Raw genomic sequence first — 26,719 nt, 5'->3', positions numbered from 1 at the left:
TAAGGTGCAAAAGAGTCAGATACAATAGTGGTAGTTATAATTCAACAAACATACTGATTACCTATGTATACCAAGCTGATTATATGCCTTACCACATTATTATCATTAATATTTCATTTAAACATCACCCCACCGTGCTATTATTCCCATGTTTAAAAATGAGAAAACGGAGACTCAGGGAGGTTAAGTAATCTGCCCATGATCATTCAAAGGCACAACCTGACTTTAAATCTAGTAAACCTGGTACGTCTACTTCCAAAGCACATTTTCGCAGTCCCTTTCTCTGTACTACACAACAAAGCTGCACAGAGAGAAGGGCACAAGATAATGACAAGAATGACATCAGAAAAAATTGTCACCATAAACCAGATTTTCCTCAATCCTGAGTTCCTTTTGATTCCTAAGGTAAACACTGCCTGTCTCCTACTTACCACTTTTGCTTCTCACTATTCTTCCCACCCCACACTGCCCCAAAAGCTAGTCCCTTCCCTAGAAGCTTCAGTTAAAGAAAGGATAACATAAAGATGAACAGTCAGGGCCCTCTTTTCTCATTTTAGATTGAGGGAAGAAGACTGCATATGCAGAGTTTACACAGCAATCAAAATTTACCACAAAGTCAATCTGACACACTGTAGCAGAACATTAAGCATAAATGGAAAACTATGCAAATAAATGAGTATAATTTATGCCACAAAAAGAAGGATTTTGGGGCTTCCCTGGTGGCACAGTGGTTGAGAGTCCGTCTGCCGATGCAGGGGACACGGGTTCATGCCCCGGTCCGGGAAGATCCCACATGCCGCGGAGCAGCTGGGCCCGTGAGCCATGGCCGCTGACCCTGCGCGTCCGGAGCCTGTGCTCCACAACGGGAGAGGCCACAACAGTGAGAGGTCCGCGTACCACAAAAAAAAAAAACCAACCCCCCCCCAAAAAAAGAAGGATTTTGGATACTAGAGCTATAGATTTTAGAACTATAATGGACCCTAGGGATTACTCATTTTACAACCTCTTCTGAAGCATAATTTACTTTTTTATCCACTATATACATACCTCTGTGTACATACCTCTGGGCACAATGTATTCATTTATTCACACTCCTCCCTCCACCCCCAAAAAACTGTTAGTTCCTCCTATGTACCAAGCATTTACAAAGACACAATAATATAAGAGTAAATAAGATAAATAACCAAATAAGAAAATAAACAAGATAATATAAGCTAATGATAAGTACTATGAAGAGAGATAATAGAGACTAATGTAGTAGAAAATCACTGCGGTTGGAGATTGAGGTAGGGGATTGAGGATTACTTTAGGTGGGTGTCATACCTTCCTGAGGATATGACATTTAAACAAAGACTTAACTGTATAAAAGAATAATCCATGCAAACATCTGGGGACAGAGAATTCCAGGTATATGAAATAGTATGTGCAAAAGCTTTGAGGCTAAGCAAGCTTTGGTGTAGTTGAGAAACCAACAGAAGGCTGGAGCGGCTGGAGTGGAGTGAAAAGTGGGGAGTGGAATAGGATGAACTCAGAGAGGTAAGCAGAGGCCAGATCACAGGAATTGCTCAGATTTTATTCTATCACAGTAAGTTATTATATGGTTTTAAACAGGGATTTCATAGCATGATCCCTGGACCAGTAGAATCAGCAGTATCTGGGAACTCTTTAGAAATGCCAATTCTTGAGCCACACCCAGACATACATGATCAGAAACTACAGGAGTAGAAGCCAGAAAACTAGATTGGAATCTCTATGTGAGAGACCATGGTGACAGTGGAGATGAAGAGATGAAGATTTAGCACATGAATAAATTATTTAAGCACTTATTTTCCCAGCTTAAATGATCTCTATGAATAAATAAATGAACAAGTGAATGGATAGGTTAAGGAACAGAATAAATGTTTAAAGATAAAGTTGCTGAAGTACAAGAGAGGCTATCTTACTTCCTAACAAGAGGCTCCATCGGCTACTCCCTCCCATTCCTCCATCTGTCTGATCCTTTGAACAGCTGCTCACTTCATTCAAGTCTAGGTCTTGGAGACTAAAAAAAGCCTCAGAGAGTTTCTATGGGCTACTGGTATAAAAATTAATTAAGGAGCAAGACTATACAATCCTGGAGCTCTGATAAATAATGCAGATCCAAAGACAAGAGTATCAAAACAGAGGAAAGGGGAGATGGGAAGGTTAGCGGTTGGAGGCTGAATTATGAAATTAAAAAGAAAAAGGCTAGCTCCTACTCTCTGTTACCCATTCTGATTCATTATCCAACCCAAGACACCTAAAAGCTGAATTATTTCAAGACAAGCTTTAGGCAAAGCGCAATTTCAGAGATTAGGAAAAGCACCTCTTTCCCACCCTCACCTCCCCAGAAACATGTAAAATAAACTTTCCAGCACTTGCTTGCAATTGCCTGAAATCCCTTTAACTGTAAGAAACACATTCCTTTTCACAGTTAGAGATAAAATTGTGTTTTCTTAAGAGGAACAACACATATGAGTGAATACATTTTAATCCAAGTGTTAGTGATCATAGATGCTCTCCTTTTTCAGTATTGAAAAAAGAAATTGAAAGCAGAAAGATGGACTCTAAAGGGCAAAGAGGACACTGGACAGGGAAACCATGGCCCTTTTTATCTTCATCAGCATGAGCACAGAAAAAGACAGTGAGCAAAGGTACTTCAAATCCTCAGAAGGTAGCCAACACCCAAGCAAAAATATGCTACTAGGTCTTAGAACCAGTAGGACATTAAGACACCTCTTTATATGAAAGTCCTATACCCTGTCTGTTCTTTAAATAGTGTCTGCAATAAACAGAACTAGGGAAAGACCATTTAGGCAATGAACAAAGAAATGCCACAGGCTATGTCTACAGAGATTGAGAGGAGAGTTGAGGCAGTTATTTAGATGAAAGAGAACTCCATCCTACTAATGGAAAAAATAATTTTCTGCTGATTATAGTAATACAGTTTAGTTATCTAGTTTGATCATATTTATAAGATTCCCACTCTGACTTGCCATGAAGACATAATTTAGTTCACAAATAAGACTATTTCAGCAGTCATTATTTGATTTCAAAACAGAGAAGGCATTCATAATTCCAGAAATAATTTGCATTTCATTACTGGTATTGTCATTAAAATCTTAAAAATAATGATGATAATAAATATGAGTAAACAAGCATGTGGTGCTTACCACATACCAGGAATTATTCTAAATACATTGACTAGTTTAATCCAAACACCATATTTGAAAGCAGCAAATCCAATGAGAGTGATTAAGTTTTATTTTAGAGTATGTGGGAAGAGATTAACTTGACATTATCTCTCTTAAAATAAACCATTTAAAACTACAAATAGCCTCAACTTAAAAACCATCTCATGAGTTTAAATAATATGTTTTTTCTAGTACTGTACTCTTGAGGATTGATATGACAAAGTTTCAGGGCAATTCCCTTTGAAATGACAGTTAACATAATCATCAAGCACTTAAAATATATGGCATTCTACTCAGTACTGAGATTATTTTTCCACTAAGTTTTCTTCCCTTTTGTTTTATTTAAAAAAAAATCACACTACATCCTAATAGCCAAAAATATGTTCTTGATCTCCATGGTAATGACTATTACCCACAAATGTTAAATGATTCCCCATAGCATTTCAAGAGGTACCAGGATTTGAAACTTGGCTCCTCATAAGTTCTTAAACTTCTACAAAGATAAATAGCTGTAGTACATTGTACATTTAATTTAAATAGCTAGACTGCATCAGAAAGTGAATTTAGGCTTTTGTATTTGCCAACTGCTTTCTGCCGTAGCCAATCAAGGATATACCTTACACTTATTTGGAGCTTCCTGTTTACAAAATACTTTCATTAAAATTACCTCATTTAATAATGACATATAATCCTTGATTTAGTTGTTACCATAATCATCACCCTTTAAAAGAGATAAAGTTACTTTAAAGTTCTATGTCCTGGTGAGGCCTTGAATTCCTGTCTTTTGACCTCAAATCTTCTTACTTTTCATCATACCACAACCATTTCAGGAAATGGGGAATAAATAAAGGAAATATGTAACATGTGACTCTAACTAAACAAATACTTCTCACTGAACTGTGTTAAGCTTGTAGTGAATTTGATTAAACTTTACTGAAGGACCCTAAAATCTCATTTAAAGCCTCTTGGCTGTTACCAATAAACCTTATGATATTACTAAGGCAAAATATGAGATTCAGTGGATGAGAATGAGAGGGTAAGAGCACAAGAAGGAAGAAAAAGGAAAGCACTAGCAAAAGGGATTTTACTTAAAAGGATTCAACACAAATAAACTAAAGGAAATCACTCCATGGGGCTCCTATGAGCTCCCACTTCACACTGAGATCATAATCATTATGCAGTAAGGTTGACTTGGTTGCCCACATGTTCAACAGCTATGTTTGAGTAACTCTTTTTTTAAAATTGGAGTATAGTTGATTTACAATGTTGTGTTAATTTCTGCTGTACAGCAAAGTGATTCAGTTATACATATCTACATTCTTTTTATATATATTCTTTTCCATTATGGTTTATCATAGGATATTGACTATAGTTCCCTGTGCTATACAGTAGGACCTTGTTGTTTATCCATTCTATATATAATAGCTTGCATCTGCTAACCCCAATCTCCCACTCCATCCCTCCCCCAACCCTTTCCCCCACCTCTTGGCAACAACAGGTCTGTTCTCTATGTAGTAATTATCTTTAATTTTTCCCCAATAATAGCCAAAATCCATTTTTACTTACCCAGTAAATTGGTGCTCATAATACTGCAATGTCCTCTTGAGAGTTTGCTGTATCATCTGGGGCTACAGAATAATAATAATATATTATCAGCAAATCAGTGTCATTCCCATTCTGAGTATCATAAGCAGATATGTAGCATCTGATTCATCTCCCAAGAGTTTTTGTTTTACAATATAAACCCATCATGAATTCTGCCATGTATTTTCCCCACAGGAATTAATAATATGAGGCACTCAGCAATTACCCAGAATTTCCCAATTTCAAATATGATAGCATTTCTTAGCCATATGTTCCCCAATGCTTTTGTACTAGCTATTAAGTTCAACAATATACTCACTGGCTGCCTACAATAAACCTAGACATTGGGGGCAGTGGAGAGGGGTGTACTAAAGAAGATGAGTAATGCCCAGGTCAAGCCTGACTTCCTCAAGTGATTTCAAGCAAGGGTTCTAGAGTGTCTGAGAGGGGCCACAGTGTTTGGGGCAAGAAATGGGATCTGCAGAAAATGCCTAAGCAGCTCATGACTGAATTTTATAATCCTCTCCTCTCCATGACAGCTAAAGACATAGTTTCTTAATCCCAGAGCAAGAATTATTCTAGGCTTATTTAGGCAACAGAGCCTCATCTTGGAGTCTCAGACCTAGGGAGGCATGAAAGTGACTCAAAGATCTTAAAACACAGAGTTCGTTAACAAATTATAATAAGAACCAAATTCTCAGTGGCAAGGGTGTGAATTTTTTAAATAATAAAAACTTCTAATCAAGTAGGGGAAAAAGCTTATTAAAACATTGATCTATTATAGCCATGGATAAATTTTGGGGGGTTATAATGACTCTGACACAGACCCTTCAAGATGTGAGAGCAGCATGGTAGTTTGGTAATCTTGTGGGCTGTCACTAATTAACCACACAAACCTAGATAAATCTAAAAAGGTAATCTGCAGAAAGCATCTAGCACAATGCTGCTACCTAAGAAGCAGTTAATAAATATCAGTTTATTTCCCATCCCTAATCCTTCAAAGATATTGTCTTAAAGATATGTAATTTAAAGGAGACTACAGAGATTGTTGTCAGGGTTCACTTGAACCTCTTCCATGTTTACCTCTCTATGAAAAATGTCCAGGATAGATGTAAAAACCTCCCTACCTAATACTTTCAACATCCTCCTTGGTAGCAAATGGCTATTTTAAAGCTTGAGGAAACTGAGCTTCAATTAAATCAAGGGCATCCACTGAGAACTATTCTACACTACCATTTAGGAGAACATCTTCACTGAGCAAATCTAAGAGCTCAGATATATTCTTCACTTTAGCCAAGCCATTTCAGAAATTAATTTTAGGAGAAATCACCCTCCAAGTGTTCAAAGAAAGAGATACAGGGCAACTTCTTTCAACAGCTGTTTTTCCTTTATACTAGGTTAAAAAGATGAACATGAGGCCTCAAACTGGTACAGATGTTTCTGTTCATAAGAATAGAATCAAAGTAGAATAGCATGCCTAGGAAAGGAAGATCATTCCTGACCCATGAAGCAATGAGTCTGCTGAAAAATCTGAAGAGGGTGAAGCAGACACAGCAGACCTAACACACATGAAAAGTATGCTTTAAAAATCAAATCCATGGCCAACCTAAATCAAGTCATTATCAGTCACTGGCTCAGTACCCCTGGGATCTGAGCCTTCTGAACTGCTTTGGCAGTTTCTGAGCCAAGATAACTTTCTCTTTGGCAACATGCCCTAAAAGCAGTGAAAACCCACAGAGGGATTATCCTTCCAATAACCTCTGGTGACAAAATATGGAACAGAAAGCAGGAACTAGAGTGCATAGGGTCAGTTAAGACCAGAATGACCTCCTTTGTACCAAAGGACATTTTATTTTCCTGTACCAGGAATTTCCCAGTCATTAAAAAAAGCAAATGTTTGTGAAAGGAGTTAAGCCATTTAAAGAACTGACTTTTTTTCTTTTCTGAAGCAATTACTTTTACTCCCCAGCAGGAATTATATTTATAGTTTCCAAATACATTAAATGGAAAATGTTCTCTGGGCACATTCAACAAATCTTCAACTTCATAAAGATTTATATATTTCCTACTGCTTGCCAAATCCAGTGGGCACATTCTGGTGGTCTGAACTGTAAGTATAGAGGCTGACTGCAGAGTATCCCCTGATCTTCAGAAAGCCAAGGCTGACTTCAATACAGACCTGACTCCTCACCATGGACTATCACCATGGATTCACTCCAATCTTCTTCAGAGTTTGCCTGATTCTGAGACATCTTCACATAATCTGAGCCTCTCTGACATGAATAAAAAGCACAAAGTGAAGACCTGCACATGGGCCAAAGCCTTCTGAAGGGGTGACTTCTGCCTTGAGGGTTGTAGGGTACATTCACTAAATGTCAGTGTACACCAGTGATGCAAGTCAGTGTAGATTAGTGGGAAAAGCAAGGGCTCTGAAGACCTGCAGATCTTCTCTCTTTTTCTTTAAGAATGCAACTCCATACCAGTTCCGTCCAACCTTCAACAGGCCAAAATCCCATCCCTCTTATCTGTATCTATCCTTTTCTTTAAGAAGGAGTTTGGAAAGATGATTTAGAAAAGAGGATTTAAGATCAAACTGAGTTCAAAATCCAACTCTTACTCACGAACTAGACGACCTTGGGCAGTTTACTTAAGGTATCTGAAATGATTTCTTATGTGTACATTATTTTTATGGGAGTTAATTGAAATAATTAAATCGAAGTCACTAGTACATAGTAGGTGCATAATAAATGATAGTTATGACTATGTTCACTGGGTTCCTACCCTCAAGAGTCTCAAAATCTAGTGGAGTACAAAGTTTATGTTAGAACACCCACCCCACAAGTACAATGTTTCAAGATCCTCATCAGCTAAAAAAATCAATAGACTTACCACTAATACTAATAATGAGAAGATGGTGCCTATTCCAGTTGAGGAGAAAATAGGAAAATGGTAGCTGAATTTATAAATATTTTCAATGAAATCTTCAGATCAGTCCAGAGAGACGGTGACAAAAGCAGAAATCTCAGAAGATTGAGAATAGACCTAAATCCAGGCCTATAAGTGGGAAGGACATCGATGCACCATAGCTAAGATGAAGACTTCAAGCATTATGCTTTATAACTAATTGGAAACAACCCATGAACCTCCTTCTTATGACATAAAGAATGTGCAACAGGAGAGCTGGATGATGTAATATGTTTATAGCCATATGCTACAGGATCTGAAAGACAAGGGTTGGGATGGAGACAAAATCCACTGTCCCTATCATACAAAAGAAAATCAAAGAAGTCTGTAATATTTTCTCTCCTTCCCCCAAACTAAGATAGAGATAGTGGCTTCCTACTGTCTCTACTCAACAGAAAGAAGCAATGGACAGGAAGACAGCTGGAAAGAGAAAGCAGCCATCTGTGTCCTGCACATGTATTGTCTAGGGCTCAAAGAGGAAGTACCCAAAGCTTCCATTATGTGGCAACAAGAAGCCATCTTCATCTCTAGTCTCATTAACAGCTTCACTCTACTTAGCAGTGACTGACCCCCCACAGACTAAATGTTATGCTCATGAAAAGTCATGGGATCCAAACAGCCAGCCATGAAATAATCCAAAAAGAGCCAGAGAAATGATCCCGGAGTAGTGGGAGGAAGCAGTTCTCAGCAACTGGCCCTTCAAGCTCAGACAGCCCTGCAGAGGCTCCCACACAGTCCCTGCTCTAGATATCTGCACCAGACGGTATGGGGATCAGGCAGGAGTCAGGGAGTCAAGATGTGTATGTGCGTGTGTGTGTGTGTGTGTCTAGCACATGAAATGCAGTTGTCATCGTACAAAGTACACATACATCTCAATTCTACAGAGATGAAGTTGTGGCTCTGACTCATTAAGTAAGTAGCCCAAGATCATATAGCTCTTAAGTGAATCAGTCACTGCAAGCCAGTACTGGCTTCAAAGTGTGCAATCTTTCTACTAGATGCTTTGAGGGTCCCTCTCACCTTTACTATTCTGTGATCCTATATATTTTTTAAATATATACAGCCTTCATCATGCCAAAAACAAACAAACAAAAACCCACAGATAATTTAAAAACAAATAAACTTCTCATTTCTGCTTTATAACACAAAACCGCAAGCTACAGAATTAATGGAAAGAATAGGTCTGCCTTTAAAGAAACATCCATAAATAGCCATGTCATTTTATTTATTTAAGTATGAAAAAATTATATTTCAATGTCAGAAACTAAATAATATGGATATATATTTAATTACTATTGCTCTAGGTCAGTGATTTTCAACTCTGCCTACAAATTAAAATCCCCTGGGGAGCTTTTAAAAAATACCAATGACTGAGTGCCACCCCCAAACTTTCCAATACAACTGGTGGACCCATTTGCTTTTAATGTTAGTCAGGGTTGAAAACCTTTCATGTAAGATATAAACATGATGATCAAGACCAATACTCTATAAAAGTTACCTGAATAAGTCAGCATTAATGAGAGTAGTTTCTTTACTCAAATATCAAAAGAAGAAAGCTTCTGAAAGATGTTCACACATAACTGCTAAATCAACACAGTTCCACTAATAGCTCATTGTTAAATATGATTTGTTAGGTAAACAGAGAACTATATTGCTTGAAGCATTTCCAAGTAATTCACTCCCAGGCACTTATGTCAGTATTCAATTTTGTACCGACACATACATAACAATGCAACAATTAATACGATTGTTGCATTTAATCTATGCAAGACACTACTTTAAGCCCATCACATATATTAACTCCTTTGATCTTCACATTAACATTATGAGGTAGGTTATTATTTTACAGATTAGAAAACTGAGACACAGAAAGTTTAAGCTGTCCTATGTCAAACAGGTAAAAAGAGACAAAGCCAGGGTTGAAACTCAGGCAGTCTGTTCCAGAATCCAAGCACTTAATCTCCAACCTGTACTGCACATAATTTTTAACACCCTGTATTTGGTTCAGCACTTTACATTTCATGTTTTTAATGCATATTATCCCAATCGAGCTTTGCATCAATCCAATGAAATAGTTAGATTGATATTATCACCATTTGACTAAAAAATAATCAAAGTTAGAGAGATTAGAAGCCCTCCTTTACAAAAAGAGCATCTTTTCCCCTAGGAAACTTTCATATTAAGAAAGCATTTTTTTAGCATCAACATAAAAATGAAGAATCACATGGTTTCAAATTAATTGTTTGCTTCTTGACAACACACTTAATGTTCTTTAAACATATGTACACAAACAAGACCATAAGCAAAAATCATGAATATCTTGTCTTAGATACACTTTCACTTTCCCATCCTTAGCTTTCCTTCACCCTCTTCCCTACCCTCTGAGTGTCCAGTTTAGTTACATTGCATTCTGATAGGACAAATCCCCACCACCATCATCTAAACTCCCAGAATAGGTCTCAAAAAATCATCATTGCATATTCTCTTTCCTTCCTTCATCAAAATTTGAAATCCTCTTAGTACCCTGACCCCAGATGGTACTCAGGAGGAATCCTACTTAAAAAACTTGATCCTCAATCCTTACTAAGGTAAATGATGGTATAAATGGGCTTTCCTACTTTATATAAGATGGTCTGAACCACTAAAGGTGGAATTTTGATAAATAGGAGGGTCAGTGAGAGATAAATTAGGGAGCAAGGAACCTTTTCATCACCCTCCAAATCACAATCCAAAGATCTCTACTTTCTTCATAACATAAGAGCATTTTGCTTATAAGGATATGATATGCCAAATTTCTTCACTTAAACTGATCAAAATTATAATGTTAGATACCCTATCTTTATGGGTAGGCCTGTAGACACCAATGGATCAAATTATATGATTGGTATTTTTTAAAAAATTAGTCAAAATAATGTCATGTCAAATAACCATCATAGGTACTTCTGAAAGACATGTAATTGTAGTAATTGTCAGTCTTGCTAAAGATCCAGGCATAATATGAATTTTCCCAGCCTTTGACTAAACTTACTATATATAAGCCAAAAAGGAAAAAAAAAAAAAAAACACTGCAAATTAAATATAGAACTTTGAGTCAGGACCTCTGTATTTCAAGCCCAGCTGTGCTACTGACCTTTCTATAAAATTAGCCAAAATCTCTTCACCTGGGAGTAAAAAACCTTGGGAAAAAAATGCCTCCATTTTCCCATCTAAAAAACACATATAAGAAGTTCATAGTTCTCAGGGTCATTTGAAGTAAAGCATTGCAAAGTTAGCACTTGTAAACAGAGGGTCAGAATGTACCAGAGATTAAACCACTTTTCAGGAAACTTGGAATATCATCTGTGAACTACACCAGTAATTTCCTAAACAAAATTGGTAGTCCAGACAATTAACTACAGAAAGCAAAAATGATAAGTATGCTAAAAGAAAAAAATAAAAGTTGGAGATACATTATAATATATAGCTCTATACATACTGCTTGAAAATCTGCATGATTTCGTCCAATCTCCACTTTTATTCTCCTTGTGAACATAGGTACACATTTGAGTGACCTCATGAAAGCTTAGGGTGAAGGCTGACATTATGCTAATTGACCCACAACGGGATTCAAACTGATAACCTTGGCCTTATTAGAAGTAAGTTCTAGAGTTGGAAAGATGGTGGAGGAAGAGTCAAGAAAAAAGATCCCTTTGGTTCCAGAAAATCTCCTGAAAAAGAGGAAGGCTTATCAAGCCCTGAAAGCCACCCAGGCAAAGCAGGTGCTTTTGCAAAGGAAGGAGCAGAGAAAAGGAAAAGAGATCAAGTTTAAGCAACTAGAACGGTTCCTACATGATTCCTGGCGGCAACTACGTGACAGGGTGCGACTCAGATGACTAGAAGTAAAACCTCACGGCTTGGAAGTGCCAGATAAACATTCCTTGGCCTTTGTTTTATGCATCGAAAGGATTAATGGGGTGAGTTTACTGGTGCAGAGGACCATTGCAAGACTTCGCCTGAATAAGATGTTCAGTGGTGTCTTTAGGCAAATAACTCCTCAAACCATAAAAACACTTCGTATAGTGGAAACTTATGTGACCTGGGGATTTCCAAATTTGAAGTAAGTTTGGGAACTCATCTTGAAACGTGGACAAGCCAAGGTCAAGAATAAAATCATCCCTTTGACAGACAACACTGAGACTGAGGAGCACCTGGGGAAGTTTTGTGTCATTTGCTTGGAAGACCTCATTCACGAAATTGCCTTCCCGGGGAAGAATTTTCAGGTGATCTTAGGGTTCTTGCACCCTTTCCAACTCTCAGTGGCCCTTCACGCTACCAAGAATAGAGGGGGCTTCCTCAAGGAAGTGGGCTCACCTGGCTATCGAGGTGAACGCATCAATCAGCTCATCCGGCAGCTGAACTAAACCCAGCATATCGGAAAGCACAGTGCATTGGAAGCATGTGTTCTTGTTTTATGGAATTGTTACTCAGTATCTTCAAGCAAGATTATTTTCTGCTGTATCTTCAGAAACTGGAGGGGAAAGGTCAGGGAAAAGATGGTGATGTTCAGGGCAGGCACTTTTTATCCCACTTCAGTTCCAAGAAAAAGTTCCTGTGTGTTTTCTGCAAAGACCGCCATCCACCTCTGAAACCAGCAAAGGACTTGTGCCATGGAAGAGGGAGTCCTGTTTTATCACACCTATCCTGGGATTTAATGTTGGTGAACGAATGGTGAACCCACACATGAATACAAGACAGTAGTGGACCAGGCCCAGGGGCATATTGAACCTGGGGTATCCAAGGGCCTTGTTTTGGAAAGAACTTGAAATACAATTAGAAAGAAGTGCACAAAAGCAATGTTCGGTTGTCTGCTGTGAAAAAAAAAAAAAAAAAAGTAAGTTCTAATTAGCAGAGCACAGTGTTCATTACCATTTAATTATTGATTTTAAACGGAATATATTTAACATATACTCAACGTGATAATTAAGTCTTTCTATACAAAATATCTTTCCTTTCCAAATATATTCTCCTTTGTTATTTTTTAATGCCCTTCCAAAAGAGCGATTGAATTTCAATTTGACAAGACCTAACACCATCAATACTGATTAATCTGAAGACATATATTCTTTGAACTGAAACAGATTCAAAGGGCTATTTATTAGTTCTTCTCCACCTCAGGCAAGAGCACATTTAAATAATCCAAGAATTTCTGTTTTCAACGAACACCAGAAAATAATACCACCACCTTCAGTTTGTATAACACTTCACAGTTTACGAATCACTTTCTTTTCCTTCATCTCATTATATATTCACAACAACATTGTAAGTCTCAGATATAATTATCCACATTTTACAGATGAAAATGCTGAGATTCAGAAAGGTTAAGGTGTTTTGCCTCAGCTACATGCTGGAAAGAGATGTCAACTAGACAAGAACTTAGGTCTCCTATGCTATTTCTTCCACAAGCTGCTGCCTCCATTGGTAATTTATCTCACTTTGGTGACCATTAGTAAGTTATTCCACGTACCTAACTGAAATCCCTTATTTCCTTTTATTTTTTTCTGTAATGCATATGAAAACAATGTTGAAAATTGTTTCCCCAAATTTGTAAATGTTGTTATTTAAATAGTTCTGGTAGGATCATTAACTTCTTAATAGGGAAACTTCAGGAGAAACACTTTCCTGGTCACCATCTTGGCCAACTTGGCTGTCCGAATAAAAATCCTGACTATGAGACAAGATGATACCACATCTAGGCACCTCAGGAAAATTGATATTGCTTTATTGCAGACCTTTGGAGAAACATGACTTCAGTCCTAAACCCTTAAAACAAACAGGACCTCACAGATGGCACAGGGCTGACTCAGTCTACAAAGTGAAATAAGAGTAAGCTTTCTGGATTCAATGCTCTAATAGAAGTTGAGTGCTAAGTATCAAACAATTGGCCCAACATGTTACATGCCCCAACTCATTTAATCCTCACAAAAATCCTGTAAGAGAGGAAGAAGTCTTACCCCAATTTTATAAATGTGAAAATTGAACCCAGAGAAGTTAAAAAAAACTTGCCCGAAGTCACTTAGGTAGTAAGTATCTAAGTCTATTGTGTCTGATCTATATCTGACTGCCTCCAAAAGCCAAGCTTTTAATCTTCTCCTCTAAATTAAAATACATGTTCTATATTTACCAAGGCAGAAAATGTTACAGTTGAATGGGATAATTATGTCTTAGCTAGACTGTATAATTTTGGATACAGCATTTATTTTTCTGAACCGCTATTACCTATACTATAAAATAGAGGAATTCCTAGCATAACTGTTTCTCAGGGTTGGTGTAAGCACCAAATGAAATAAAACTATGAAGTAGTATACAAATATGTGTTATACGTTAATTCTATGCAAAAATCTGTTGATGAGGAGCTAGTCAAAAAATTATTAAATTGAACTAAACTGACTATGTCTAACACCTAGGACTGTTGCGAGGCATGCCTCATAGCCCAAAGATGCCAATTATATGCTGCCAAGCTAATTAGTGCCATTTCAAGTCAGGTTTAGCAATGACCTTCATGTCAGGAAATAATTTCTAGCCTTTTAAAATATCTTTGCAGCCTCCACTTGAGCATTTCCAAAGAATTCCCTATTGTTTCCAGTACCTAGAAGTTACAGTGAGGTGTTTCCCAACAAGAGCCTGGAAATTAGAGAAATGATATTTCTGTTTGACAGTTAAGTTATAAAATTAACTCATAAAACAGGAAATGTTTTGTTAACTCTAAATGCTTAAACAATAATTTGTAAATGTGTGACTGGGAATTACCTTCAAATACTAGCCATGGTATAGCTCCAGACAAAGTAGGCTACTGAGCAATAGAAAGTGGGTGAAATTAGAGAGGGCAACCCATAGGAAAGGGAAGGGAGGCAAATAGTTTATGAAACATTACCTCTAATACTGTTCAAGAGCAGACTGGTCCTCTATCACGTTGAGATAAATTATTCTTAAGGTAGGGAAAATTCTTCAACCATCTTAATGAAAATGAGAGTCTCATGAATGAATATGGAGTATCAGGTCTCATTGTCACGGCCTTCCCTACAAACAGATAGACCCTTAAACTGGATTAAAGAATTTGGCATGAAATTCATTTTGCTCTGGCTCTCCATGGATTAAAGCAAACTTTTGGTTATGACTTGGCTCCTCATGTAGCCTGAATAAGTAAGAAAAGTGCTGACCATGCAGACTTTGAGTACTAAGCTTCATTTCACAGTTATTGCTCACTTTGAAAAAGTAAACTGTCATTCAGACGCCAACAAAAGTGCCATGGGCATTTTGTTTAGCCTGTCAGTGGCTAAGAGTCTGATTATTTCAGGACTCAGACAAGCCCAAGTCCTTGGAGTTTAAAAGTTTCAGATGCTGAAATATGCCGAAACCATCAAAATACTACCCAGGGATTGTCCTGCACAGCTCTACTGCTTCAACCTCTCTTGGAAGATAAAACTCAACAAGGGTCTAAATATAATCAGATCTAGTGTTGACTATAATCTGATGATCAAAACAGATATGAAATCTGCTTACTAGGCAGATGTTTGGCAGATAATGACTGCCATGTCATCAATGTTTATGATGAACTACATTCCTAAGCTAGAGGTATAGAATAATCACACTTCTTTCTGGAAAAAAATATGCAAGTCAAAGAATACTAATACTGCATGACATGAAAAGTCTTATTTTTTTCATTTAACTCTACCTGAGCACATTTTTTAACCTAGGTATCACTCCACTGTATAATATCTATTATATTGCTTCCTCATTCTTTCTAGTAAATTATTTAATTACAGCATAATTATGTATGATCTGTGAAGAGAAATGTATACCCTTACGAACATAACTATTTCTATGATAATCATGACTTCCTTCATATTCAGAAATCATATGACTAGTAATGTCTTTGCTGTTCCCAGACTCTGCAGCATAAGTTAAGCTGTTGGCAGTGAGGATGGCTTTTGTCACTCTGTTCATAGCTGCCTCACCCATGGGAGCCTGGAGCATACAAACAGACAGTGGACAGGCAAACTAGGTCAGCCTAGAGACAGAGCCCTGATGAAGAAAGAACACTTTGTCATTTCTAACACAGGTCTATGTTATATGAACTCACAGCACAGTCAGGAACTAAACAATTGGTGACAGAAGGTAAGGTTCAAGAAAACCAACAGGAAATTGCTATCAGCCACCACTTGCAAGTCACAAAGTATGAAACATATGGGAAGCAAAATAGGAAATAGGGAATCTATGTGAACAATATTGTATATTGCTAAATTGCTTTATTGAACAATTCATGGACATGTTGAAAGACACATCATGGTGAAAAGAGCTTAGGACCTGAAACAGGAAAACCAGGCACTAAAATAGGTGATTACAAGCTCTTGACTTTAGGCAAGTTACTGTTCCCCACTGAGCTTTGGTTTCCCCATCCTTAAATTGGACCTCCTTACTTCATACATTTCCTGAGTGAATTAGGGTGATGAAATGAGTATTATAAAACATGCTTTGTAAGCTCTAAATAGAGATCACTTATTTCTTGTGGTTTTTCTGTATGGAAAGTATAGGTTAGCACATCATTCTCTCATAGTCCTGAAGTGGGGGAAATCAAGAAGGAAAAAAGTGGTGTCACTAATGTTTTGTGTTTTTAGATGTTAAAAAATACATCTGGTGAAAGCCCCTGGTTTTTCAAAATTCTCTTCAAATCTGCTCACACTAAAAACTAACTAATCAAAATAAGCCATTTAACACAAAATTGGTTATAATAATGTGAATTGGTATAGAGGTCATTGTAGAAGACCTCCAGCAAAGAACATTAAACTTGCTCACATTAGAACCAAATTTTTATCTATGTAGTACTTCTTAGCCATTTTTTTTGTCTTAACTACCTAACAGAAGATTAGGGGGAAAGGGGCAGAGAGTAAAATGATGTAAGAACAGTTGCCTACAGAAGAGGGGAAATGTTTCTGGCACAGTATTTTTTTTCTCGAATTCTTTCTAGAATACTACAAGAGTTTTAAATATCTTGCTCTGGCATTCAGCTATACAAATATCAAATGTTGACCCACACAAATCATGTACACACATTCACACCAAACAACAGAGAGTTTTAATGATATGATGCTTAGGAACAAGGTATTAATTAGATATCATTCATTATTTTTCAGTCTTAAAAAATCATTTTAATTTCCTTGCATGCATAAGGGCTCTTAATTGGAATTTCCAAGGCAAATTCATTGCAGGGGCATCCACAATTGGCATAATACATATTAATCCATAAATTATTCATTTAAGTAACAAGTCTCTGTAATCTCTAGGCATTATAAAATATAAGGACAACATAAGCCCTATTTAGTCCCATGGGTCTTCTTTTAAATGAACCCTGAAGTAGCAGTAATAGTTCTTAAAAGTAACAGAAAATAGTTTATGATATAAAATTAATAAGTATAATGCCACATAATCAAAGGTGCTATAGATTATTATTTGTTTTTATCCATATACCTACATCATTCATACAGACCAAAAATATTAAATAATTTACTGTGTCTACGGAGATCTTCATATGGCTTTGTAAGAAGTGCCCAGACATACACATTTCCATATAGTCGTCAATATATGTCACAGCATTGTGGAGCCAGACACCAAATTTGATTTTAGGAGCACCAAGAGAGCTATCCCCATCCTATCCATCCCCTCAAGGCTCCCTCCAAAACTTACTTTTCACTCCTGCAAAGGCGCTTAAAATAAAAAGAAGTACTTTTCAATTAATAATTTAACATAAGGTATGTAAAATGCACATAGTCCAATTTATCTGGTGGGAGAGACTCATAGCAGATTTTTGTGGCAAGGGGTTTTGCTATATAGGAATCAAGAGAGATAGAGATAGAGATAGAGAAAGAGATAGAGATAGATAGAGATAGAGATAGAGATGGGGAGGGGGGAGAGAGTGATTGAGAATAAGGACTACCAAAAGTAAATACTTTACAATTTTTTCTCAAACTTAATTCATAATATATCAGAGTTTACACAAATATAAAATGCCAAGGCAGAAACTGTGATATGCTTGACATTGATATGACTTTGCTTTTGTTTCTACTAGTTACTCTGGAAGAGCAAAATAATAAACTTTGTTACTTTAGGTTTTTAAGATGTTTCTAGACAGGCATATCTTGATTTGACTTATAGATCACATAAAGTGGCTGAATACCTTATCTAATGGCTAAAAATTGTTGTTCTGATCTTATTTTTGGACTTATATTTTATAGTTTTATAACTGTAACATTTTCATTGACCTGTATTTGAAAGTGTATTCTTTGAAAAATGAATGTGTATTCTTTGAAAAATTATGTCTCTTGGGGTAACTTGTAGTAAAATGCTTTTTCCAACTACATATCCAAAGGAATTGTTCATTTCAGTACAGTTATCATTAATGCCATTGGTTAATATATCCCATTGCTATAATCAAAATAACTGGGTATCTATGTTAACTATGTATTTGAGACTGAGATATTTCTCAGTAGTCAAGAATGCTAAGTTAATGGTGGAAAATTACATTTACAACTTAAAGTAGTATTTTATTTCCTCCATCCTCCCCCACTCCCATCTCAAGAATGCAGCTGAATAAGGAGACAACTGCTTAAGTCCTTAAAGAACCAGCAGGCAGCAGCCTCACACACCACAATTCTCACAGTTAGCCCCTTGCAAGCTGTGGAAGAAGTTCACCCATTCTCTTTCAATAGGAAAGTTAGGTTTGTACTTTGCAAGCACACTTTTGGAGAAAGAACAATTCAGAACAAAAGGAAAGATTGGTTTTCTTTGAAATGTGTTTATAATGGCAATGAGTTAACATAAGAGGGGGAAAAAAAGGAGGCTTTGTAGCTTGCAACTGATGTCATGTCTACAAAGTGTTTATTGGTCTTTATATCAGGAGGAAACAATAAATCGTTCTTCACCAGCAACCACACTAGAAATTTCCTCATATCTGCCTGAAGTTTCAAATGGAATTACAGTAATATGTAGCTAAAATTTATTCTTTCCCTCAGTCTGTTCCATTACAACATAATCGTCTCATCATTATCACTGCTTACAATAATAAATGCCTTTGGAGGCAGATTCTTTGTTAAGGAGGCAAAAGACGTTTTCATTACTGTGGCAATTTTTTTAAAAAGACACAATTAGAGTAAGCATACCTACTCCAGATTTCTACTGAATTAAATTTTTAAATTCAGAATCAGACAGAGTCATTTCTTTTCTGATCTATGTAATCAATAATAGATCGATAGATAAACATATAGATTTCAAAAATGCTATTAAAGTAAACTCAGGTTTATATCTGTCAATATATGATAAAAGTACAATTTGTAAGAGTCTCTGCATTCTTTCCTTTCTGAAAACAAATAAATTCCTTAAGTTAGAAACCACATATTTGTAAGACAACATTCAAAAATCAAATTATCTCCCATATGCAAATTAAACCAATCACACAAGGAAAAACTGAAATTGGAAGACAGGCTCAGAGTAACCCTGCACTGAGAATTTGGTCAACAGGCATTAAAAGAGATATATTTTTCTTTTGTTGAAATCTACAGAAACTTACTAAATTGAGATGACAGGCTTCTCACTAGTGCAGCAACACGTATTCCCTAAATTTGCTGTTGGGGTAATATGAATTTTTCTTCCAAAACTTCTTGCTTTCCCTTGGGAAAACTTTATACAAAAAAGAGATTGGAAGAAAGGTAAAATCTTTCTTAAATTTTATCCCTGAAATGTTTGCAACAGAATCACAAGAAAAAAATGGTAAGGGGGGAGAGGGGGGCAGTGGGGAGCGCACATTATAAGTATTTTCTATAATTGAGACATATCAAATTCCTGGCACAGAAAAGGCCAACAACAAATATCTGTTTAATAAACTAATGTTAATTTTTTTAAATATATATATTTAGACCATGTAGAAAAAAATTTATTCTTACTTGCTAATATATAATGTAAATTGACTAGTGTAGCATATTACAAGAGTATTTAAGGAAAATTCAGTAAAATACTAGATAAAAATCCAATAAAATACTTTTTATTTTTTAACCCTGCAGATGACTAGAGCCATTTTGTGCTCCATAGATCTTATGTTTTGGCTCAGGACACAATAAAGTCAAGCATGTATAGATGGTGTATAGTAAATATATGATGAAGGAATAAAGGATAATAGGATATAATAATTATTTACATTTGTATAAAATGTTTTGTCTACTTTGTTGTTCCTGCTACTGATTTTATTTTTCTAAAATGCATTTTTATTTATCATCCTACTTCTTTCTTATTTGTGTAGTATAGTTAGTATAGTTGTGTAGTATAGTTAGAATAAATATCTTTATATTCACTCTAAATTTAATCATTTAACAAATACTTACTGATCAACTACCACATGGCAGGCACTAGTAGACTTGGGATTTGGAAGTATATAAAAATAGACAAAAATCCTTGCTTGCTGAAATTGTGTAAAATTCCCCCAGGAATGAAAGGGGAGAGGGCCAAGAAGAGCCGTTTGATTGTGTAAGTCTTGTTTGACCTTATTTTGTCTTCCACACCACCTTTCAACTGTATAAAATATATTCAGTATAACAACAAAGTAGAGTCCTATTTACTTGGCTCCTAATACTTCAAGAATTCCTTCCTTTAGTGACCTTTTCATCAACGTCAAAAAGAGGTCCAACGCTAAACAAAGTCATATCAGACACAGAGATGGTAAGAATATAGGTTATATACATAAAATATGTATCTCAAATTACCTTTAAAACTAAAAGAGAACAAGCTAGTACAAGCATAAATCAATTTACAAAGTCTTATCTTTAGAAGAATAAGAGTAAATCTGAAGTTTTCAAAAAGTGATTTACATTGGAATATACCAAAAAATGTACACTTCGTGGTTTAAATACAAAATTTCTGAAGAATGAATTGCTAACATATCAGACCTCATTTGACACCCTATGGTCAGTGTAGCTGCCACAGCTAAGGTATACCTAGAGAACTGCAATTTAAATTTGACAAAATTACTGACCAATGAGTTATAGTGATAAAATAAAGATAAGATCGTGATATTACAGGTGTAACTTACAGGTGTAAATAAAACTAAGATCTGATAGCTGTCTTTGCACTATACTCCTACTATGCCATATTGTATTCCCCTTGGGTACAGAGAAATAAGTATCCTTACTTTTGGCAAAGGAGCTACAGAATGGCTCTAAATCAACTCTATCCTTTCCCAAAGCCTATTTATCTCATCCATCTACAGCTTTTTTGACTATTCTGTTATCTTCAAACATGAATTTCCATTTCTTTAATAAACTTTGATTTGGCCTCACAGGCCCTGCTGATTACCTCTCTTTACTTGTATTGCCAAATGTCTTGGAAGACAAATTTATGCCCATGATATCCTTTGTTTACTCATCATATATTCTCTCTTTAAATCTCATTAAACAGGTTTCCTTCTCAGTTGCACGACTGACATCACTTCTGAAGGCCACCAGAAACCTCATTCGTACTGGGTTTGAAAGTACCAGTCTTAAATTCACATCATTTTTCAAATATCAACCATTACAACACTTGCTTCCAGCTGCTCTCTAGTCACCTCCCACCACATAACCAAACAAAAAAGCATCCTAGCACCTATATTCTTCTGATTCCCTTTTCTATACTGCTTTTCAATTCTCTACTGTTCTTATTTTTCCTCTCTTTCAATAAGACAGCTTGTCAATTTTCAAGATATTTGTTATTACCTCCATGAACTGTCACCCAAACTCCAATGCTAAATCTTTAATGGTCTATTTATTGAGTCTTCTGCCTACAATATGACAGGCACTGTGCTGAGGCTGGTGAACCAATAACACCAAGCTCACAAAGAACTCACAGTCCAGAGCCAACCATTTGCACCTAAATTGAAAAAATCCAAATCCAAGGTTATCATTATATTCCTTCCAAATGCCACCTTCCCATTGCTGATTTTTGCACTTTTATTAATGCCATCACAATTCTCAAACACACTATTGTAGGCAGGGTTCCCTGGGAAGCAGACTCTGACAAGATTAGAATGCAGAAAGCTTATTAAGGGGTACTCTGGAGATCAATACCCATGAAAGAGGAAGAAGTTGGACTGTGATTCTATCTCAGTGGAGACCACCACTGACCCTACGTGGAGTTCTACCTTCAAAGTTGGCTGAATTAGGTCAAAAGGGGCAAGTCTTCATATCCATATGCTGATTAGTCACTGGAATGGGGAATGACGTTGGGCAAGGCATCTCTTTTCAGTCCAGGCAATACATATAGGAGACTGAGAGCTGAGGGTCACTGTCAGCAGCACTCCTAGCATCTAGGGAAGTTAGTCCATCATTACTAAAGTAGGGGCATCTAGGCAGTACATCACAATGTCCACCACACTCAGAGGGGGTGAAATATACAAATATGGTGGAAGAAATAGAGTTTGGAGCTAAACAGACCAAGATTCTAATCTTATTCTCCATCAGTAAGTAATTAACTGTGATCACAGGCAAGTCACTCAACTTCTCTCAATCTCTCATAAGACTATTTTGAAAATCCAATAATACATATTATGAAAACACTTAATGCTGGATCCCCAGTAGTTGCCTAACACATGTTAATTCTTCTTCTTCTACCCTGTATGTTTTTTTTTTTTAACTATGCTCTTTCTTTTCTAGGTACTAAGACTTCTTTCAAAATGACATTTATTCAGTCAATAAAGAGGTACTGAGAACCTGCTTTTAGCCAGGACTATTCTAGGCACTACAAAGACCACTATGAACAACTCAGACAAGGTTCCTGCCCTTGCACAGCTTAAATTACAGTGAGGGAAGACAATACATAAGTGAGTAAGTAACTAAAAAGATAACTTCTGATAGTGAGTGCTGGTTGAAATAAACAATGATGTTAAAGAGCATGGTTGATGGGAGAGAGCTACTGTCTGATGAGGTGACACTGAGTTGAAATCTGAAAGCCAAGAAAAGGCCAATCATGTGAAGGACTGGACTGAGGGGGTATTTCTGACACAGTGGATATAGAATACAAGTCCTGAGGCAAGATAATACTTTCCTGGAATGTTCAAGGAGTGTACTATAGAACCGTAAGTGTAGATTACAGTTCATGAGGTGAGGTCAGATAGGTAGTCTCTTGGTACTTGTAGACCATAGTAAGGCATCACTCCTGCATTACTGTTGTGAGTATGAAAATAGAATAAAATGTGTAGAGCATTTAGTACAGTGTCCAGCACATGGTAAATCAGCAGTTATTATTACTAGCATCATCATCTTCATTACAGTTTCAACTGATCTTTTACATATAGACCCTTCCTTTGTCCATATGTCCTCCATAAGTCCATATGCCAAATAAGGAAAGGTTGGGATAGGATGAAAAAGAAGGGCAAAAATAGCTGTCATACACATTATTTGGTAATTTTTAAAAAGCAGTTTTACATTTTTTAAATCCAAATCAATCATATCAAATTTCTGTCTGAATGCCCCACTTCTTGTGTGTGTTTAATGCATATTGAGTGCATGCTAGTGAATCAATAAGTACTCATTTGCTAAATAAATGCTGTCTGAATGAATGAATGTGAGGGGTAAGGGAATGAGTGAATAAACAAGTGACCAGTAAGAATACATTTATTTTTAAGATTTCTGGGAAGGAATTTTGGGGAGATTTCATAACTCTGAAATGTGTACCCAAGATAGTTAAAAAATATTTCCCATAAAAAGCAGGAGAATGCTGAGCAACAACCATAAAGAAGGAAATTTCTATAAGTTTTGGAAAAGATGTGGCTGGAGGTAACTCAAGTTACCAGGAGATGTGATTTACAATATACAGGTCAGTAAGATGCTGATAAGAAGCAGTTAATGAAAGCCACCAAAATTAATAGATAATTTACTGTATTCCAATTAGTGTGTACACATTATACTTTTAATCTTCATAATCCTATAAATTATTACCTTCATTTTATAAATAAGAAAATGAGGTTTATAGAGGATTATCCAAGAATTCACAATATAATGACCAGGGTTAGTGTCTGACTCTAAAACTTGTTCTTTTCCCAGAATGTAGAGAGTGAAGGAATCTGAAACAATGCCTTAGTCCTCAAGCAATCAGCATAGCAGCATGACGAAGCAACTAATAACAGACACATTGTCTTCAGTTCACTATTCACATTTTACTACATATTTACCCTTGAGTGAGAAATTAGTCTTATTACATATGATTTCAGAGATGGGAAACAGAGCCAGAAAAGTTATTTCCCCAAAGTAAAATTAAAATAAAAAACAGAAGGTAGCATTAATTGCATTGTAGCCTCTGTCCACCAGTGCCCTTCTCCCCACCCATCCTGCACACACACATACACTAACAGGCATTTTTCAAGAAAAAACTAGACAAGCACATTAACCAAACTATACACAGAACTCTAAAAGTTAAAAAAACAAAACAAAACCTTTTTTTTTCAAATCATGCCTAATTTGCCTCCCATTGCCTGAGACTCCCTGGTGGAAGAAGAGAAACTCAGCACGCATATTAACTCTTTCAGACCGCAAGGACCATTTAGTTCCTTAGTGCTCCTATGTAGAGGAAATTTCATATTGTAAAGCATTTGATTATCTAAAACACTCCACTTACATGGTAACTAGCCTTATCATGATGATCATTTTGAAATGTATAGAAATATCGAAACACTAAGAAACAAACAAGTACTAGGGATGTAATGTACAATGTGATAAATATAATTAGCACTGCTGTGTGTTACATATAAAAGTTGTTAAGAGAGCAAATCCTAAGAGCTCTCATCACAAGGAAAAATTATTTTTTTCTATTTCTTTAATTTTGTATCCATATGAGATGATGGATGTTCACTAAACTTATTGTGGTAATAATTTCATGATGTATATAAGTTAAATCATTATGTTGCACACCTTAAACTTATACAGTGCTGTATGTCCATTATATCTCAAAACAACTGGAGGGAAAAATAATGAAAAAATCAATCAATCACTCCAGTTACCAGGATGTCCACACATCTATAGCACAGTGACAATTGACTCATAATGATAACACTGAGGCACTGAAACACACAGGAGAGTCTTTGGGACTATCAAAGATTGATTAACAAAATGAAAATTGTTTAACTCTTAAGGGTACTTTATTGAACTTCATCTACTCACAAATTGATACTGCATATGTTTTATTTAGACTGATTCACTGGAACTAATTTTTCCCTTTTCAGATTAAAAAAAAACAATCTGCTATGTTCTCCAATACATTAGGAAATGTTTTGGTAGCCACCCATTACTCTAAATCCCATAGGCTCTCATACTCAAGAAGCAATGTACCAAGTCTGAGCCATGGAAACTTTATTGTGTAACAACTAGGGCCCATAAATAATGCATTGAATGATGTAATTGAATGTTCTTATTTTTCAAGTATTAGTTCTAACTTTTAAAACATAATGTATATAGTAATCAAGAAGCTAGATCTGAGTTTCTCAAAGACCAACTAGTTACCAGTCATCAGTCTGGTAGACGGGGACCTGCAGTACCAATCCTCTATTCTATGAGAAAGAATAGTGAAAGAACAGGACCCAGATATATATTAAATAAGCTTAACATCAGATCTCTGTCCAATACAAGAAGGCTAGAAATGCCTTTGAGTATTACAATCTGCCCCATTTGACATTCACTCTCATTATTTCCCAAGACATAACCCTAACCCTCCTCCATTAAATTGCCCCCTAACAGCTCAAACTCAATCTGACATATAGGCCTTTTAATATACAATAAATATTTTCACCATTTTATACCTCTACAAGTCATACTCATCCTCTCCGTTTAGGCTACAAATTCATCATCTCCAACCTCAGCTGGGCCCTCAAAAAATAGCCAATAATATGTTCCAAGTCATACTAATCCTCTCAGTTTAGACTACAAATTCGTTATTGTCACCCTCAGCTCGACCCTCAAAAAATACCCAATAGTACATTAACCTGTTCCTGTTCAGTTTTCTCCCCCATTCCTTAAATCAATAATTTCTAACTTTACCACTTTTCTCAAGGACTCTAACCCTCCAGTAACATCATTATGTCTATAATGATATCTGAAGGATAGATATGTGGATGTGCTGGTTTGTAGAGATTTTTAATACAATGTTTGGTAACACAAGGTTTCCTATACACTGAAATAATAATGAACAGAAAAACATGGTAGAGATACTGTCTCTGTATAGTATAAAAACATTTATAAGTGGCAGCACATGTACTCCCCCAAATAGATACTATGTCTATGGGCATGTTCTGATAATCATAATAACCAAAGTTAAAGATAACTGGCAAAGAATCTAATGATTATTGTGAAGCTCCAATAAAATACCCAATAAGGGAGTTTTTTTAAAATCTTAAAGCATTCTAAAACAAATGCTTTAAATATCTTTACACTTATTTGCGTCTGAAAAAAATCTACAAACAAAACAGTTACAATAATCAACTAAAATATGACAGCACAAAATCACTGTAGCCTACAGAGCATTACCAGATACACCACAATCTATACAAGAATTTATGCAATCATTTATTCATTATCTTAACAAACATTTATTGAGTGCCTTTATAAATCACACTTTCTGCTAGGCATGGGCATGCATAGATCCCTGTCTTCAGGAGGCAGAATAAACCAAAATCACCTGTCAACACAATAAGTCCCACTATTCAGGTCTGAGCAATAACTTAGTATTCTATCGGGAAGAGATGCAGCAACAGAAAGCAGGACAGATGTGTCTGGGTATGTGCGTATCTGTGTTTGTGTGTGCACCAAACTAATCAGGAAAGCCATGCTCTCCCAATATTAAGTTGAAGGGTCCATGCATGAAGAAGCAGAGGTGTAAAGCAGCAAGGAATGGAAGCATTTTTTTAGAACATTTTA

General features: G+C 36.2%; 1 protein-coding gene and 1 pseudogene across 1 annotated transcript in view; one reads left to right on the top strand and one right to left on the bottom strand.

Moving 5' to 3' along the window:
* The window catches only part of GUCY1A2 (guanylate cyclase 1 soluble subunit alpha 2), a 417,832-nt gene that overhangs the window by 379,459 nt on the left and 11,654 nt on the right, over positions 1-26,719 (bottom strand). The window contains exon 2 of the mRNA XM_060104638.1: positions 4,779-4,840. Within this exon, the coding sequence (XP_059960621.1) occupies positions 4,779-4,840 (62 nt within the window). The remainder of the gene's footprint in view (positions 1-4,778; positions 4,841-26,719) is intronic.
* On the top strand, positions 11,396-12,356 carry LOC132493962 (large ribosomal subunit protein uL30-like; annotated as a pseudogene).

Source organism: Mesoplodon densirostris, chromosome 7 (assembly GCF_025265405.1).
Source record: "Mesoplodon densirostris isolate mMesDen1 chromosome 7, mMesDen1 primary haplotype, whole genome shotgun sequence".
Classification (NCBI taxonomy): Eukaryota; Metazoa; Chordata; class Mammalia; order Artiodactyla; family Ziphiidae; genus Mesoplodon; species Mesoplodon densirostris.
This window is presented reverse-complemented; position numbering and strand designations above follow the sequence as displayed.